Raw genomic sequence first — 19974 nt, 5'->3', positions numbered from 1 at the left:
GCGTTTTAAAAATAGGGCTAATCCTATCTGCCATAACGTGTAACGATCTTTGTGAGTTCTGGGTTAGAAATGGGAATGGGTTAATAAAAGTCTTTAAACTCCACAGAAGAGTTCTCGAAGCATATTTAAAGGCAGAATAGGAAAAAACACACATATATAGGTACAAAATAAATAGACACATGCTAATAGGTGCTAAACATATACAATCATCAAAAGGCACAGGAGACAAAGTAAGCAAACCAGACAGACTCAGGTGCCAATGTGTAAAAATAAGTTTTAGTTCTAGTTTTAAAAGACTCAGTGTGGATAGTATTCCATCATCATAACATACCTGGCTGAGACTATCAGTTCTCCTCTGAGCAAAGTCCTACTTCCCTCACCAGATGGTTTGTCAGAACCTCTTTAAAGCCAAATAGCAGGCCTCACTTATCACCACCTATCGCCTCTGTGTGGTGACTGAAAAGTGAAATCACAGGCACAAGGGGCTTTTGCTCAGCGCCTGTGCTCACAGACCAGATAGTCTATGAAGTAGATGAAGATCATCAAAATCTTGGAGAGGAAGATTTGTTCCTTTGCTTTGATCAAGAGAAGGGTGCCTCTACCATCTGATCAGGAAACCTTTCTGTGGTAATATCCAAGACCATCTGAACTGACTTCCTTGGGATCTTTAAAATTTACTTAATATTTACTTACCACGGTCTTTTACTAAGAAAAATGCATTTTAGTGCGCAGGAATGTGCTGCTTTATATTCATTGTCTGCATCTGTAAAACTAAGCAGACTGTGAATCACATTCCCCAGATTGTTTCTTTTTACCTCTGAGGCAATGAACCACAAGAAACTTTTTTTTTATATTAATCGTTAAAACATTAGCAAATGGTTGTGTTTATATTTCATCATAAATAAAGCCCTTAAGAAAGATTCAATGTATCCTTTATGAACCTGTATGTGTTTGTGTGTGTGTGTGCAGGTGTTAATAAGAAAAACAAAAAATGGACTGACTTCTACAGCAGACCAGGGGTCATTTGTCACACATATGCCAGTCATGCCACCAGAGACAAACAGCTAACATAAGCCAGGCTGTAGTCATGTGTTTGTGGGTCTCATAAGGTCCACCAATCCCCACGTCATCTCGCTCCACTCAAACATGCTAATGTACCTGTGCTCTGCTCTAATTGGTCCCAGTGATGCTCGCCCTGCTCCACCTGTGTTCATGGGAAGCCTCCAGTCAGTCCTGCAGTCAGGCCCCCGCCACTGCATGCGAGTGCGCAGAGCTAATATTATGCAAACAAACACTTTGTTGTTTGGCACTTCGTGCACCGACCCGCCACTGTGGAAGAAAGGGAGAAAGTAAGTAAAGGGAAATAGAGAAAGGAACAAGGGGTGTATGAGTAGGGGTGGTGGTGGTGCTAGAATTCATTAGTGTGATTACCTGAGGTGTGCTACTTTACAGGGGGTAATCTGCCTGCCTGCTTCATACCCTCCAAACTTCAGCCAGTCCGCTAATGAGCGCTTGGAAAAGTTAGTCAAGGTGGAGAGGTGCTTTGAGGGGCTGTGCACCTTAGACTAAGGTGTTATTATATATGCCGGAGCAGAAAACAAAGAATGGATGCCTATTTTGTAACAGAGGATAAATGAAGACTGGTAATGTTTTGATACACGTGGAAAACAGTGGGCCGACTGATGAGGTTGAAACCTCAGGACAAAACACTGGCACGTTTAAAGGTTGAAATGTCTGACAAATTAGACATATAGTACACTTTGATGTGAAATATCAAGAATATTTTCAACGTCATTTGAGGCAACATCCCACACTAATCAAAAGGACACCAGAGGGTTCAGGGAATCTCACTGAAGAGCCACTTCTCTCTGAGGTATTGTCGAGGACAGCGGCTTCGGTCCTGTGCTGTAAGAGTAGGTGGATTAGAGATGGGATCAACCCCTGTCTCATTCCCCCCCTTTTTCCTCTCTCTTTTTTCACGGCAGAAGCTTTGGCCATGGCTTTAGAGAGACAGCTGCCGTGAACAAAGCTCAGGACAGTCCACTGGGGACAGAGAAAGTGCGAGTGTCAAAGAACAATAAAAGTGCTGGAAGAGCTCGGCTACGGTGGAGCAGCCAAACGACGGGGAGGGAGAAAAACCACAGAAAATACAGGATATACAGTATATACACTACATATTAGATAGATGGATTCTGTAACTTTCCCCTTCCTCTCACCCTGTGGCTCTGCTTCATCACACAGCATCAAAACATAGCTTTATTCCCAGGAGTGGCTTGCCTTTTTATCTGCTCCCTAGCTTCCCACGGCGGGCCGCATCCACCCATAATCTGCTGCTGTTTCATGTCTGGAGCACAGAAGAGAAGGATAAGGGACTTGTTCAAGTGAAGATCAATGAGGCTGTACACACAGCACACGTGCATCAGGACACACTGAGAATGTTTTCCTTCTTCTTCTTTGTAAAGTGCCATATGATGCAACATTAAAAGAACATTATATATGGATACACTGACAAGACGAGTATGAGAGTTTTAACAGAAATTACTATTAGGCTGAGATGTGGCGCGATTTGTGTCATACGCCCTGTAAACCCCATCTACCTTTTTATTACTGAACCATCTCTCTGTGGATCAAACACGGAGGACTAACACAATGAACAACTGTAAACATGCTGCATTATACATTTGTTGAAAACACATTTGGCTGTATGTCACAAGCACCTTGTTATTTTAGACTGTGCCAAGCGCCTGTGCCGGCAAAAATCAAAGCAGTCTGATGTATTGGCAGCAATAGCTGGGGTGTGAAACTGTGTCAGCGAAGTAAAGGAAATCACCAGAGGCTATTTTCTGTTCGCTCCACAGCTGGCTGACGAGATCGGCAAGGACTAATTGTGTATCAGATGGAGGCAGAAGAAATTCTCAGTTTGCGCGTTACTTTTCTTTGTACTTAGGTCTACCCGCCTTCCCACCCAAGTGGCACAGACTCACCAGACAAAGGGAACTTAAAAGTACCAGAAAGACAGCCCTGGGACAAACAACACACATGCACAGAAATCCTCGATGAACCCCAAAGCCAACCTGTAACCCTAACCCTCTTCTATCCCTCCAGGAACAATCTCCTGTAGGAAATCAGTGGAAAGAAAATATACATGAAAGTTGGATTTAAAAAGAGCAGGGAGGGAAAGAGATAAAGATAGAGTGAAAATGACACCGCAATTGTGTTGGAATGAATAAAAGGGGAAGGGAGAAAAACTTTGCATTTGGAACTACTGATCAAAGTAATTCCCACAGGAAACCTCTCTTAATGAGAGCTGTACAAGAAAAGAAGGGTGGAAGACAAGGAGTGAAAGAGAAGAAGAGTATGGCATGCCATTCCTACACAGAGGAGGGAGAAAGAAAAGGGGAGATGAATCATACACAGCGCCTAGTGGAAGAAATGAGCGTGTGTGTGCGCATTGGATGGGGGTGGTGGTGGTTATTTGAAGGGTGTTTTCAAGATCATTTTAACATCTTCACTGAGGGAGCGTCAGAGGCAAGGCCAGGTTAATTAAACCCAAGGGAGTACCAGCTGAGGGGCCCCGCATTTGAATATGTCACAGAAATAGAGCGAGCGCGTCAGCCGAGGCCGGATGGCGAGTTTCGGTGAGCAAATATGTTGACTGTGCATTACACGCTACGAGGAAGAGGGAGAAATAGAGACAGACAGCGGAGGGGTAGGGCAGGGCCATGCAGGAGGGTCTCTGTGATGTTTTGCTTTTCTTTACCCACGGTGCCACCGTATTTCTCTGAGTTATTAATGTTTGTCATTAGCTCCATTACGCTGGAGGACAGTGACAGGAAAAGAGAGTGAAGAAATTTATATGGGACAAATATTGACAATAGCTCGCCCATGGGTATTGGAGAAGAAGAAAAGATGCAAACTATGTTAATGAATGGTAATTAACCACTAGGGTTTGTCTCTCCTGGATCCCAGCTAAATTGGTCCCCGAGTTGCAGCTAGAGACAGTCCTGGCCTAATCCTTTATTATAAAAAGATAAAGGAAAACGACATCATTAGCATATATTTGAGAAGGAGGTGGGGGGTTGGTGGGGGGGATTAAAAAGTGGAATTATTTTTTAATTCTTGAACGGAGGATCCTTCGTGCCACTGTTTATTACACATAATAAAAAGAAAGGAGGAAAGTGGTTATTCAAAAAAAAGGGAAAAGAAGAAGCAATTTCAAAGGAGGCGTGTGGGTCTCCTGAGTGGGATGCAAACTCAAGGACAGAGACCTGGATTGTGGTTTAATATTCAAAATGAATAATAAGAGAGGGAGGACAAGGGAAACAGATAAAAGGAAGTGGAGGTAGCTGTGTCAAGGATGGAACCACTCCTCTTGTGCACCACGGCTCTGTGTGTGTGTGTGTGTGCTCATCCTGACCCTTACTAATGATGTCAGCAGCAGGGGCCACTTGTTACAGACAGGAACCATGCCAACAGGCAGCTGTCAATCATAAGAGAGGTGCGAGAACCCCGCAGTCCAGCAGAGCATCCTCAGTCACCATCCCACTCTGACTGACACTCCTTTGAACTGCCAGAACAAGCAAAGTACGAGAGCACAGCAAAGCAAACGACAGCGACCATCACAAAAAGGCAGTCTTTAGAAGTTAAAAGGGCTTTTATTTTGGAAATTAAGTAAATGTTTATTAAACAAAATGGTAAAAAAAATCAAGCAATACTTAATATAATTACATAACAAAATAAAAGATTAGAAGCTTTAACAATCTCCTTCAGAAATAAATACTTGCAGTGCATTTCATAAATGGAACAGATGAGGCTTCAATCACTGAACTGGATCTGAGGGTAATACACTCTGGAGCTCCTTGCAGTGAATATTCTGCTCTCTCTTGCTTTGGACTTTCCTAAAGTGTCGACTAGGCATGCGTAGGTCAAGTCCCTGCAACCTAAAAGTTCTTGAGGTGCCAAATAAATTAGAGGGAAAGGGGTAAAAGAAAGTTTCAAAAAGTGTAATTTAAACATTAGAGTAAGCATTTGCCTTATCACCCCAGGTCTGCGTTGAGAGCGGAGGAGAGTGGCTGCACTGTAAATTAGCTTGGCACTAAAGGGCCCTGTCTGATAGACATAGTGCAGTGAGTGCTAACACAGATGTCGAGGGCTCATTTACAAAAGCTGGGGTGCTGCGTTGAGCCAGTGGCCCAGAGTGAGTCGACAGCGCTTTTCTCACAAATATTGGTTCTGCTGCCCCGGCCCAGCTTGGCTCAGCCCGGCTCCCACCGAGTAGGAGCTGGGGAGGGAGAGAAGAAGGGAGGGAGGAAAAGAAGAGGATGACAGTTTTCCCAGCCTCAGCCCAGGGAGTCAGGCTTTTTCGCTGACTGGTGTTGCGAGCGTGGCCAGCTCTTCTGTCAGCACTTTCCTCTCCTTCATCTTCACGCGCACAGCCTCCATTAGCTGGCCGGCAGAGGGGATCTGCAGGGGAGGGGAAGCACAGAAAAAAGGGTGTGGGGGTGGCGGTAGAAGGGGAAGAGAAAATGAGGAAAACACGCACAAGTATTAAAAAATAAAATCAGATTTTTTTATATATCTATCCAGCTATATATATATATATATATATATACACACACACACACACACACACACACGTATATATATATATATATATATATATATATATATATATATATATATATATATATATATATATATATATATATTTTTTTTTTTTTTTTTTTTTTACACCTGGCAGCCTGTTTGCTGTTTTATGAAATAAGAGAAGCCCAAGCAGGGCCTCAGGATTTGTGAAATTTCTCAGGGAACAGCCACTTTGAGATAAAGTAAATCACAAAGCAGCCTACACAGCAGTAGCCCAACTCCACAGCTCACTTTTATTAAACTTCCATTTTTGACCAGTGAGAATGCAGTTCATGTTTTTTTTTCAAGCCAGCTGTAAAAAACATTCACATGTTAACTTAAACAGGTCTGCTGTTTTTTCCCGTCCACACCAGCAGAGGTATGGTATCCCAACATTGATCCTGAACATTTTCCCCAATACATGCCTGTCCACTGTGGACAGGAAAAACTCTATGGAAATATAATTTTTTTTAACATAATACTACAATAAACAATAAACAAACAATAAAACCACACGTTAAAAATCAGTATATCTACACGTCTGAGTGACAGAAAGTCCCTAATTGTGAGACGAACCGGTATTGGTTTGATTTTTGGAATGTCATTTTTCCTCGAACAGTCAGGGCAGATGGCCGCTCCTCCCTGAGCCTGGTTCTGCCGGAGGTTTCTTTCTGTTAAAAGAGTTTTTCCAACCCACTGTTGCCAATCACTTGCTCAAAGGGGGTCTGATTGTATGATTGTTGAGGTTCTCTCTGTATTACAGTAGGATCGTTACCTAACAATATAAAGGCCCTGGAGGTGACTGTTGTTGTGATTTGGTGCTACATAAAAAAATGAACTGAATTAATGTTTCTTGTGAGTAGTGCTGTGAAACAGCTCTAAAAGAGTAATTTTATCCTGTAACTGTAAAAAAAAAAAAAACACAAAAAAAAACGCCACCCACAATCTTGTTTTCATGAGTCTAAAGAGACAATACATTTTCCCAGAAGCTTTATCCATTTTTTCCTTATTGTGCCTCTAGGCATAATTAGCACCAATGGTAAAAACTTAAAGTATTGCTTTTTGTGTGCGTCACTGGATTGAATCTATACCAGGAAGAGGAAAGGATGAGAGCTGATACTGATTAATTCATAAATGTGAAAACAAAGAATTGGCAGGTTCCTCCTCAGAGTACTGGGTAATTTTGTTTTTCTTCCTCATCGACAGGAGGATTTGATTTGAATGTGCACCGACTCACCCATACATATTCCCCTTAAGTTATGCAATGCTTTTTATAGGCACATTTTGTAAGCAAGGGAAGCATGATATTTCCCTGACCAATTTACCAAGTCCCATAGCATGAAGTGAGAAGGGACAGGACAGATGTGATTATTTCATAAAAGAGAGTGTGAAAACAAGAGCCCTCGAACTACACACAGAAGCAGAAAGAAGAAAAAATTGTAAAATATGATCTTGATTAAGCAAACAGTAACAGAGAAACCTCCAGGTTTGAAAAATGAAGTTGAGGTTGTTCTGAGCACCACTTGAGGCTGGTGCCAAAGTGTAGCTCCATTGATTCCCATGTTAAACCCTTATTTGTTTATTTTTTCTCTTGGTTACAACCCTATGGATGGTATGTCAGCACTCAGACTCCTTATAATGTGTGTGAGTGTTGACATAGGTAGTTGTAGTTGCTAGCTGTCTGGTTAGGGATGTCAAGACTGCATTGTAGGTGGCTGACAGCTGGTGTCGTAAGTCACCACCTCTGTTGAATGATGTTCATTACATCGATTACATCATTACATCACCGACATCGATGGCCTCTTTTGCTTTCAAACTCTGTCTTCTCTGTCCAAAATGTGAATACAGGCATCCTAACAGCGACCTTTATCCATTATGTGCAGATGTACAGCTGAGTCTTGTCCTGTCAAGGTGGCTCTATGTTGTGCCATGCCACTGTGCTTGCAGTGTTGTGCTTTTTGGAGCATTTTAAAGTAATTATACAACAAATTTAATAGCAATATCTGTGCTTCAGTTTTGAGTTAAAGTCTAGTACTTTATTTGTATGTTACTTTGGACTAATGTTCAGGTGTCTGTGTTGCAAGTATACAGTATAAGGATAGAATTTGCTAGCCAAGCCTGTCAGTATTAGCTGATAGCTCCCACCCACTGATCCAAACTGTCACCAAGATGGTGACAGTTTGCAGATAATGCTTGGATCCAAAATGGTACTAAAACCTAGTTTAAAACTTTTAGTACTCAGTTTCAAATACAGCTGGAGAGTGCGCATTAGAAACTCAAATATACACACACACGCAGTTCTCCTGCCCCTTGACACCTTCTCTTCTTCATTAAAGGTAAAAGAATCAGGGAACACAAGGCCGTATGTGCCAGGAAGTATGTGAGAAAGTGTGTGTGAGTGTGCACTTGTGCACGCGTGCACTGGGGAGTCAGTTCCAGCAGCACTGGATGCTTCAAACACACAGCATAACTCCTCAGAGAACCACTACACTGAAGTAACTGCTGAGACATCTCCCTCTGCCTCTGTCCTCCAGAGAGAGCTCACTCTCTCTGTTTCACACACACACACTCACATTTCTTAATAAGCTAATTGCACTTAGAGCCACTAACTATGCAAACAAACGCACTAAAATAGAGACACAGCCACAACACGGGGCTCTGTGGGATAGCAAAGTGGGAGACTGGATCATTAAAAGTCCCGATGTGGGAATATGAGTAAACAACACTAACAGGTAAACATGATCTAGATAAACCTAACATTAAGTGAGATTTAGGCCTAAAAAAAGATGCTGAATGTATGCAACAAACTCAATGTGCTTTCAATTCCTTCATTTTAAAAACTTATTTTTGGCAGTCCTTTTCTCAGACAGGAACAAAAAGAAAAAACAAAGGACACCATGAACCTTTCTGCCACTCATCACAGGTATCATCCCTTAAAACAAGGCATTACCCATTTGAAGTCATGAGAAATTCAAGGAACAGATTCTGTATAAACACGAGTAGGTACACAAAAACCATCAACAGGATTATAAAGCTTTTTGAGTGTTGATGTAATGAAGTGTGTGTGTGTGTGTGTGTGTGTGTGTGTGTGTGTGTGTATATTGTGCAAATTTGTCTCTTGGCTGATATTCAATTTCAATGAAAATGCCTTAATTTTGATTGTTTCTTACACTAGCAGATTCTGACACAAGAAAACACAAGTGCTCACAAATGGGACAAGCAGCACTATCATTCTCTTTCATCTGACTGCCACATTAGCTCGGGACTGATACCCTGCAGGATGGTTGGAGGTAAGCTGTGATGCAGCTGCTCTGGCTGGATCCCCTGGGCTGCTTAAGGCGGTGTTAAGAACTGGCACTAATGTTATGCTACAGTTGATTTAGCTGGGCCCCTGTCCCCTTTGGCGGAGCTAGCAAGCACCAGCAACACAACGGCTGTTTTGCAAGAGGCCCTGTCCCCTTTGGCAACACTAAAATAGCTACTGTAGCATTAAGCCATGCTAACTCGCATCCATTACTATTCAACAGGCCCTGCAGAGCCGACCTTTTGTCTATGTATGATTTCATGAACATGTTTCAGGAGTGAACTGACGTGCAAAGCCACTGACACTGACAAGTTTGTGTGGGTATACGTGTGTGAGTGTGTGTGGACAAGGACAGGGGCTGCAAGCAAGAGGTGTTTTTATGAGCCAATTAAACGACACTGCTATGCTATAGCCTGGGGCACACCTCAAGGCAACAAGCAGCTCAAAGTTTCCGCACTCCAGCGACGCTGGTCTGGTAGTGGCATTACACACAACTTTTTTTTAAAAATAAAAGATCAATCATTCCACCTCTTTTGTCTTCTCCCTCGGAATGGGTTAACACAATTATTTCCAAGGGCCCAATTTGGTTTCAGAGATTGTGTCAGATGGCTGGATATCTAAATGAATAGAAATGTGGAGGGAGGAGAGGCTTGCAGAGCCTAAAAAGAAATACAAGAGGACCTTAGCAAGGAGGATTCTTAGTTATTCACGAGCTATTGTCAATGTAACTGCAATAGTCATGTATATTTAATAATGTAGATGTTGCCACTGAACTCCAGTACTCTGCTATACAAACAACATTTAGGTCCTTGAAAAATCTTCAAGGAGTGTGCATATCGGCAGCTGTAAAAACCAAAACTTTCATACAGTTTGTACGTTTATACATAATAAAGCCAGTGTGCACTACTGATATGAGCTGAGTGTTAAATAAATAAATAAATGAAGAAGTGAGTGCTATGATAGGCTTTCTTGGGGTGTGAAGGGAAACCTGCTGTACATCTTTGTCTCTGGCTAGTGAGTCATCTCCAATCTAGGCCACTAGTCAAGGTAAGGGAGAAGTAGTTACAGTAGTTTTATAGCAGAGGGAGGGTGGAAACAGCTCTTTGATCTCTGATCTTCTCACTTTTGTTTGAAAATCAAATTTATCAAACGGGGGAATAACAACAACAACAACATGATAAATAGATTAAAAAAAGCACAAAGGCACCGTACTTGCATTTGATTATCTCCAATAATGAATATGTCACATTTGCAAAGAGGGGCTCAGGTAAGAAAATCACTAAAGCACCGACGAGCCTATTCTCTTGCTCTCCTTCGTAATTACCTACCCCAGCAGCATAGCAGATCCCTCGCTTTTCTCCCCTTTAGGCCACTGGAGACTGATATGAAAGGGAATTGGACACTTGGGGCCACAAATACTGTAATTAAAAATCTCTCCTTTTCTTGATACGTTGTTTGCAAACATCATTTCAGAGCGCAACATGCATTTGTTAGGGATCTGACCTAAATACACCCTAGATTAAACATAGGAAAGCACCCGGTCTTTGTTTCAGGTTCATACTCATTAGGTGTGAAAATGAGGTGATTCAGGCATGATTGGGGTATAAATATAGAAAGGTGATATCCATACAAAACAGATGCAACCTTTAGGTGGAATTCAGAAACCCAGAACATGGCTATGTAACAGTTATGGCTCATCGGTCAAGGTAATGCACTGGGAAGGAGTTGCAGTCAGGAAAAGTGGCTGTGCTGGCAGCAAGCTGTCACAAAATAAAAAGCTGCTAAGACTTACCAGCTTCTAGTGTGGGTTCAGAGGGAAGGCAATGCATCAAGCCATCAGTTCAGTGTAGATAATTTTTCTATATTAACTTAAAAGTTCCTGATTACGCTTTTACTTATTTTCTTTCATACATACACCACTACCGATTGTGGACTCATTATTATTCAATAATGAGACAGAATAATCGCTGTGAATCCTTATCTAAAGAGATTATTTCTACTATTGGCTTTGTGTGATGTCACTGAGAGCGTATATCTTTAATATGGTCATCTCAGGTACACAGCTCTGGTGTGTACCTGAGATTACCAGCGGCAGTCAAACAGAGCCGGCTTAAAGGAGAATTGTCCTAATAGGAGAAGAACTAAAATACCTTCTTTCAGACAGAGGATAAACTGTAAATAATGCAAGCTACTGGGGTACAGTTAGAAATGAGCAGAACAACTGCCCCGTTAGTCTACTGTGCCCATCAGCAGACTAAATCGCCCTTGGATACAATCAGTAACATTTAAAGCACCAAAGAGGCTTCAAGAAATCTTTTTTCACCTTGCCCCTCAACTTTAACTAAAATTGAGTACTTAAGTGGGCTGGACCAGTGAAACTACATGACAGACATGCAAACTTACAGAAAGCGTTCTGGCATTTCATTGCCCAGACTGTCCCACAATTATAAAACATTTTTATTAATTCAAAGAAAAGTTCATTTTTTCCACGAACCCACTGTAAAAGTTATGAAAATGCATTTAAAAGTTCTACATCTATGTACTCTTTGTTGAGTCATCATGGGGCAAGATGGGAGTCTTTACCCAGGCAGATTCTGGCCTTCTGTTCAACACCCCTGCTCTGTTATCTGGACAAAAGTGGTAGCCATCTGCAAATTAGACCTAGAGGACGCCCTCTTTACACTGGCTTCCAATTGAATACAGGATCAGTTTTAAAGCCCTTTTATTGGTTTTAAAATCTCTAAATGGTCTGGCACCTCTTTATTTGTCTGACTTGTTGAAGCCCCACGTCCCCACTCGTTCCCTTCGGTCAGCTGAGCAGTTGCTGCTTTCGGTCCCAAAGTCACGGCTGAAACTTAGAGGAGACCGAGCGTTCTCTGTTGCTGCGCCGATGCTTTGGAATAACCTTCCTCTTCATATTAGACAGGCTACATCAGTGCCAGTTTTTAAGTCTTTATTAAAAACCTATTTTTATTCCCTGGCTTTTAACTCTGTGGGTAACTGATATTTTTATTTTATTGCTATGTCTGGTTTTATTACTATGTGCATATTAGTATTGTACAGCACTTTGGTCTACCACTTGTGTTTTTAAAGTGCTATATAAATAAATAAATGATGATGATGATGATGATGATGGAATCCCATGCCACAAAATTCCCGGCACGCAGTTTTGTGCTGATGTTAATGCCGGATGAATTATGGAACTGTGCAGTTACTGAATGAGATTGAGATGTTATTGAAAATGACCCATTCTTTCCACAAATGTTTCGTGACTGTATGGCTACTTGCTCGGTAACACGTGAACTCAAAGATTAAGAGATGTGGCCCAATACTTGTTGTTCATGTAGTGCAAATTCAACAGCTTTAATCACCCAACCCATTAATGGCTAAGGAACATCAGCAAGAAGCTGCATCTGCAGTTTCTTTTTATCTGAAACGCAGGCTGAATAGGCCAGAAAACTCACAGAGCACTCTGATACTAACAACAATAATATTAGTCTCCTCCTGGGAACCCTTCACTGTTTCAGTGACACATTTACAGTACAAAGTCTCAACTCAAGTCCCCTCCACACACATACAAACATACTTACAGGGACCAAAAAGAGTGTCTGATTTAATTAGCTCAGTCATTAATTGGAGCTTAATTAGAGCCACTTTCCTTCAGAGAGAAGTGTGGGACTAAGGGCTGTTCCTTGTCATTACAGAGGCATAATGAGCCACACAACACAACACACTGCTCCTCACTCTCACAGCACCACCAACAACAGAAAAGTTTCAGAGTGCATGGAAACAGAGCCATAGATATTTTTAAAACCAAGGGTTAATGATGTAACACCTCATAGAAATACCAATATAGTGTGAAGCCTTTATAAGAAGTGACATGAAAAAAGTGCTATTTAATGCTATTTACCACTGTAGAAATGGGCTACAGGAAACCCTCCCGAAAGTTTGATACAGGTTTGAAATTACAGGAATTATTTCAGCCTTAGAGACCACCCATAAACGCCTTTGATGTTTTATAACAAGTCCAGTCCTGATTGGTCTGGCTTGTCTCTACCACTGTCTTAATGTAATGTTCACCTGCTTGTTATAGCTCGGAGGCTGATAAGAAGTGATGCTTGTACGTCTCCCTTGGGTGTGATTGTGAGGTAAATATTAGCAGGCCCTCAGCGCCACCCCATACCAGTAAACCAAACCACTGTCCTCTCATAAAGAAATCAACAGAGTCAATGACTTTTTAAATGTTATTATGCTGTCATGAGGCTTCAGATAGGTGTGTGTGTATACAAAATGAGTCTGAAAAATGATCTGGAGGGAACGTGTGTGCTTGCGTGCATGTGCACACGCTTGCATGCACATGCTGCTCCTGTTCATTATTGGCCAGCAGCAGAAGGCAGTCATTTCCCTGTCTTCATAAAGACTTGGTCCATTAAATTCTACCTCCAGTCAATAATTAGGACTCCACAAATAAACCAAAGGCAATTAAATCAATGCTTCCCCGGGTCGGTACCTGGACCCCATGGCCCACATGGACACTCCATCTTCACCGCTGGCCTTATTCATGGTAGGTTGAGGTGGAGCCATATAGCACACCCCCTGGCCTGCTCATGATTATTAGACAGCATCGTCCCTTGATTCTGGCTATGGAGCGCCGCTTACGGTGGCTCTCTACTGAGAGGCGCAGGGTTTGATTTCATTAACTCACCAGTGGAGGTGAGAGACGAGAAAATGAACGCAATGTTTCATTTTGTTTTGAGTGGACATGTGGGGCAGGGGTGAGGGGGCTCCGGAAATCTATGGCACTTCTATGGCATGAAGGGAGCAGTTACCTCAACACATACACCATCACATATCATCAGGTCTGCAACACAGAGTTTGTTAGCGTACTGCCAACACCTCTCTTTCTTGTTACGTTGACATGTGGCAGTGCATGACAGTGATTATAAACAATGGCCCACACACAGACAAAGACGCACACATAGGTACCTATCGTCGTATCCACACACACACACACACACACACACACACACACACACACACACACACACACACACACACACAGAATGAGTGATGGGTTTGCCATTGACAGGGCCACTGAGATAATAAAGTGCTGTCCCACTGGCAGCTCCATTAAGCACTGACAGTGACAAGATGAGGCTGTCGTGAGTGTGGTGCACACACACAAACACACACACACACACACACACACACACACACACACACACACACACACACACACACACACACACACACACACACACACACACACACAGATGGACATATCCTCATCCTCTTCTGGTGACAGCCAGCCAGTTAAGGACATGGATCTCTCTCATCTTTCCTTTCACTGGGTCTATTTCTGTCTCTGTGTCTTTTTATTCGAGGAAGTGTGTATGAGTACTGCTCCGGGTAAGATCATATCGCTATTAGGGGAGTGTGTTATTAGTGTCACAGACAGGGTGACAGCCCAGGCCATTCCACTTCACAGATGTTCTGCTTGGTGAGCCTTTCATAAGCTATGACAGAGAGTCGAAAAACCAAGCGGGTACTTTACTGGAGTTCTTGAAGTGTATGCACTCACTAGAAAATGTTGGCTTCTCTGCAGCAGCTTTCACTTAGTGTAGGTCCGATATCACAGCGGTCTTAAACACATAAATTAAGCTTATGAAAAAACCTGATCTTTTGGCATGCAAGATGTCCCACCAGCTGCCCCAAAAAATATAGAAATATGAAAGAGAAAGGCAAAGACAGAGCCTGGTGTCCACTTAATATGACAATACGCTTTTAAAAACCAGACAGCGAGAAGAAACTGCATGATCGAGCCGAGAAGAAAAATAAAATAAACAAACAGCAAAAAAACCAAAAAAAAAAAAAAAACAGAACAAGATGGACTTGAAAGGGGATAGAAAAAGTCTGTTTCAGTGAAGGGGGATGACTGCGGTGGTCCCAGTGGTCCCCACAGGGACCTGGGGGCGAGTCTCAGCCTTGTCATACTCCGCTTTTCTCCTCCTCCACTCTGCACACCAACTCCAGCCCCCCCCCACCATCCCTGTTCTGCCCACGGAAAACGTCGATAGCAGGCTGCCGGTGCCGAGGTCTCTGGTGGACACTAGCTCATTCTCCCGGCATCGACAGGCCCGCCAAATCAATATTTAGTTCCCCACTAACAAGCTGCCTCGGGGTCTGAGCCAGAGAGAGAGAGAGAGAGAGAGAGAGAGTGAAGAATGCGGGACAGTGGAGGATGGCAGAGAGAGAGAGCAGGGACTGAGAGCTGTCCAGCTAGAAGGGAAAAACATGGATTCAGTAGAGTGTTGTGTGTGTGTTAGTGTGGGAGGGGGAGAGGAAGGTGGAAAGGTCAGAAGAAGATCTGGGGAACAAGAGAACAGTGTCTGGTGTGTGTCGTGGTGCGGAGGCGACGCATGAGTGCCTGCGGCAGCCGCTGACAAGAACACAGACAAGACACACACACATACTCGACACTCTCAATCATACACATATCACAGCGAGCAGACGTTGACAGCACTCGAGCAAAGCTCCAGCAGAGCACTCACAGATGACTGGCTGTGTGCACACAAAGACTCCAACACAGCCACAATCTAGTTGCTTTTCTTTGTTTATCTTTTGCATTATTGTCTTTTTTTTTTTCAGAGGCTGAGCAGGATCGTTGGGGTGGGAAAAAAATCCTCCACTTACTGTATTTGGTGGCCAATTTTTGTTTTTCAAGCATTGAAGACTGACAAGTAACAAAGCCACATTTGGCTAAACCAAACTGTAACGTAGACACCAAAACATCCACTTAATCATAGATAAATAAATAAAATGCCTTAGTCAATAAATAAATAGATTTCTTCATTGTTCAAAAACATATACAGTGCCAGCCAAAGGTTTGGACACACCTGAGGGCCTGGATATCTCTAATTATCTGACACAGCTTTTATTAAAAACAAACAAAAATGAAGCAACATCTATGACGCACAAATGAAATGAAACTCTTTGAATCTCTTACACAGTGAACATATTACATGTTTAAAAAAATACCCTAAGTTTTTATCAAAACTCAAAAATTCTAAACAGAACATCTGTGATGTTTGGAAGAGAGGAATTTTTACAGCGAAATCATCCTGCTCACTCTTTGGGTGTCTTTAAACGAGCATTTGTTGTTTCCTTTTCCTCTCACTGCTGCTGCTGCTGATTTATCCCAAACAACTACATAGTAACAAAGTAAGCTAGGACCAGATATTACATATATTTGATAGAATTTCCTGCTTCAGTATGGCAAAGAAAGCTCAACTTACTGTAGGTCAACAGCAACTTACAGCATGAATGCATGTTTTTTTTTAGGTTCTCTGTTATCTCATCCAATCCGATCCATCCATGAAACTCATGAACATGGAGACACAGTCCATCCAGCCAGCCATCCAATTCAGGGTGGCGGGGGGCTGGAACCACCATAGGACGAGGGGCAGGGTACATCTGGACAGGCCACCAATTTATCACACTGCCAACGCACACACACACCCATTCACACTCACATTCACACCTATGCACAATTTTGAATCACTAGTTAACCTAACCCCACTGATAAAACAAGCTCTTGCAAATAATAACTAAATAATTACTACTAGTACTACCTGTTGCCCAGTGTCAGCTGGGATACAGCCCCTTAGTGATCATGAATTAGATAAGGGGTTAAGGAAATGGATTGATAGCTGGCTGGAAAACAAACTTGCTTTGGTTGGGAAAATACATAATTGCCTTTCTGTTGAAATAAATCATGCACTTGTTTGTTATGTTAGACCATATTAGCAAGTACATTTCTGCAATGTCTTTTTAATTCCCTGTGCAACCAATACTGAAAATAGGCCTGCCTGGACTGCAGGTAATGACTTATTCGAACACAGTAGTAACTGTGCAGTAACCACGAATTACTTATATAAAGTAAACAGATTAAAGTGTGACTGGTAATTAAAATCTTAGTGGGACTAAAGCAAGCGTTTGTGTTTTTGCACATTAAAACAAAAATATATTATTTTGTGACTATTGCACTGCCTAAGCAGGAACAAGTTATGTGATCATTACTGCAAGTAGGTGAGACTGACCTTCTGCTGGAGAATGTGGTTTACATGGGCCAGCCACTGCTGATCTCTGGGATACTCTGAGCAATCTGCCGTCCCCTGTAAACACAAAAGGAGATTCTCAGCAGTGTTTTCTTTTAGAGATCATAGGACAAGGAATCAAAAGTGTTGAGCGACAACCTTCATTAAATTGTAGGAATATTTACATTTTGTATAAAATGTCACGTCAGACATTATTGAGGTATAATGTTTCTACAAAGAAACACATTTGTTGCCAAAGGACAGAAATGTAGCACCAGTTGCACCAGTTAGGACCTTTAAGAAGCATTGTGGAGACTATTGCAAGGTATCCCAGAATGCCTCTGCATACTACTCATGTGTAAAGACCTAAGAGAGTGGCAGTGCTAATGAACATGGTGAAACGGAACTACATGGCCATGAGCACGTACTCCTGAGCTACCTATGCTTCCTCTTCACTTCAAATCCAAAGTGGCACTGGACAAGATGTGACGCGACTTGTGTTGGCTCGCAGGGATACAAGAGGAAGAGCAGGAGGAGAAAAGTCTGAGTGCGTGTGTGTGTGGGTTTGAAAACGTCCCTGCAGTGACACAATGGCTCTAACAGGTACAAAACCGTTTCATGTGAGTTGGAGTTATCTTAATTCTATGTGTCCACTTTTTACTTCTTCTTTCAATGTAATTACAGTATTAATTAAATAAAGCTTTCATAAATGCAGCTTTATGTACTGTGTACTAATAAAGCACATTACATTATACAAAGACTAAAGGGAATCCATGCAATTTCAATCGTTTTTCAGTTTTTCTACTTGATAAATGTGTCAAATTACAGAAGTTCTGCTAGCTGGCTGCTTTTCTGTATTTATACTTTTTTATTTATTACTTAACTACTTTGGTGTAGTATGAAGGGCTATGGGAGAGGTCTTTATCAACAGGAAAATCTAAAAAAATGTATGTCCTCTATATTTTCCAAAGCCATCAAGGAGGCTGGGCCAATTAAGGCCCCTGGGTCTTACATTTGACATCATTGCTATAGACAATTAAATTACAAATATCCTCTAAATTTAGACAAATAAATACAAAAATCCTGAACCATGGAAGATAACAGAAAATCTATCTGTATATTAAAGGATGTTTTCACTGTTGTATTTGCTGGCCCTTTGTTTAATTATGTATTCACGATAATCAAGGCTTTCCTTTAACAAAGCAGCTTGCCTTGTTTTTGTCTTACTGGAAGCACTGGAAGGATATATTTTAGTACTGGACATGTTTCATTTCACTGCACACTTTATCCCACTAACCTTGACATGATGGCTGGGAGCATTCACATACCACAGGATGTATGACAACAGTCTGCAAGTCTGTATCTCTTCCTGTTGATCCCCAGCTGTTTGGTACCCTATATAAGGTCTCTGGTGATAGTGCTTGTTTTGCCTAATTAGTGAATGATGCTTGGGAAACAGAGACCTACATCGAAAGCAAGGTCATAACAAGTGTGTGTGTTTGTGTGTTTATATTACTGAGAAAAAAAGAAAGCCTTTTGTGAGTGCTGTCTTAAAACATCTCACAAAATAGGTGAACACTGTGTGTAAAACGCATGTATGCACTGTGTGAAAGTGTTTGCGTGTAAATGTGTGGGCGCTTGCTGGCCCTTGATAAATACATAACAAAGCACTGACCCTCCATCCAATATCAGGTGCAAAACAAACTGGCCTGGCAATTATAGCTTTATTACATCTGGATCATTAACTCCACAACAAGTTGCCAAGGGAGCGTGGAGCTGCTCGGGCCTTTCTGCGGCTCTGTTGCACACATGAACTGGATAGTGGACAGTAAGAGTGTTGAGGATGACAGCAGTGTGTAAATATGCGTGGAATAAGTGTGTTTCATTTAATTATGTGTAGCAAAGAAGCAAAGAAGTGAATATTGATATTAATTAATAAATGAAAAACAACATTCCTAAAGATGGGATGCTGTATAAACTGTATGATTTGCACGTTACTCAAGCCCTACATATTATATAACAGAATCAGTACAATAACACCTAGACATTTTGCTGATATGCTGATTTTAAAATTGATGTTTAAAGCTCAGGGAATTCCTTGATACATAATGAGCTAAATGCTTTGTATGGGTGACAGGTTTATCACTGACTAGATTGGCATTTTCTCATTGAAAACATGCAAAGTCTTCATTCAAGAGCAGTTATATGCACTCCAAAACTTGTAGATAATGTTTAGTAATAATGGGTTCTTTGCAGACGTGCAAGTCCCCCCATTCCATTGGCACTAATGTGCTCCCATACAATCAAAGGTGCTGGCTTTTGTAGTGATAACAAGCCAGACGGTTTTTAGCTCAGATTTAGATTTTGAGAGTTTTTTTCAGCTCACCTTAGTCCATCTGAACTGAGCATTTCTCCATCTTCGTTATTTATGTGTCTTCTTTGCACAGCCGAGTTAAAACTCGCATTTGTGTATACAGTGACGAATGCGCTCACTGACAATTTTAAGGCAGAAACAAGTGAACAAAGATTATTTCTCTAGAGAACAGAAAATGACTAAGAATAGGAAAAGATGATGGTCATTACAAGAAGGCCATCTATTCCCCAAATCCCCTGAAATTGTAAATAGAACCAGGAATAATTCACTTAAACAATTTGAAACACTTGAAATTCAAAAATGTATCGATTTCAAAACCAAGTACTAGTGCCCTCCAAAGCTGAAAACTTCTAGAAATATTGTTGACAAGAGACATCAAACTAAAAGAAAGTAACTGTTGGCAATGCAGCGTTCTCATTTAAAAGTAAAAAAAGAGAAGTAAAAACAATCCCACAGAGCCTGAACTTTCATTCAGCTCACTGGTATCGCAAAACTAAATGAATAAATGAATAAACTTGCTATGTGTTGGACTTGTTGAACACTGCTGGGACATCCTGATACAGTAACATCGTGTC

General features: G+C 41.6%; 1 protein-coding gene across 3 annotated transcripts in view; it reads right to left on the bottom strand.

The window, feature by feature from the left end:
- Positions 1-4633: 4633 nt before the first annotated feature.
- cntln (centlein, centrosomal protein) overlaps positions 4634-19974 on the bottom strand; it is a 93148-nt gene continuing 77807 nt past the window's right edge. For 2 of the 3 annotated variants that reach the window (XM_082536834.1, XM_082536836.1), the window contains 2 exons: positions 17029-17103; positions 4634-5463 (listed from right to left, as the gene is read on the bottom strand). In XM_082536834.1, the coding sequence (XP_082392960.1) occupies positions 5353-5463; positions 17029-17103 (186 nt within the window). In that variant the 3' untranslated portion in view covers positions 4634-5352. The remainder of the gene's footprint in view (positions 5464-17028; positions 17104-19974) is intronic. The other variant, XM_082536835.1, reaches the window with a different exon arrangement.

Source organism: Aulonocara stuartgranti (assembly GCF_965226115.1).
Source record: "Aulonocara stuartgranti genome assembly, chromosome: 6".
Lineage (NCBI taxonomy): Eukaryota > Metazoa > Chordata > Actinopteri > Cichliformes > Cichlidae > Aulonocara > Aulonocara stuartgranti.
This window is presented reverse-complemented; position numbering and strand designations above follow the sequence as displayed.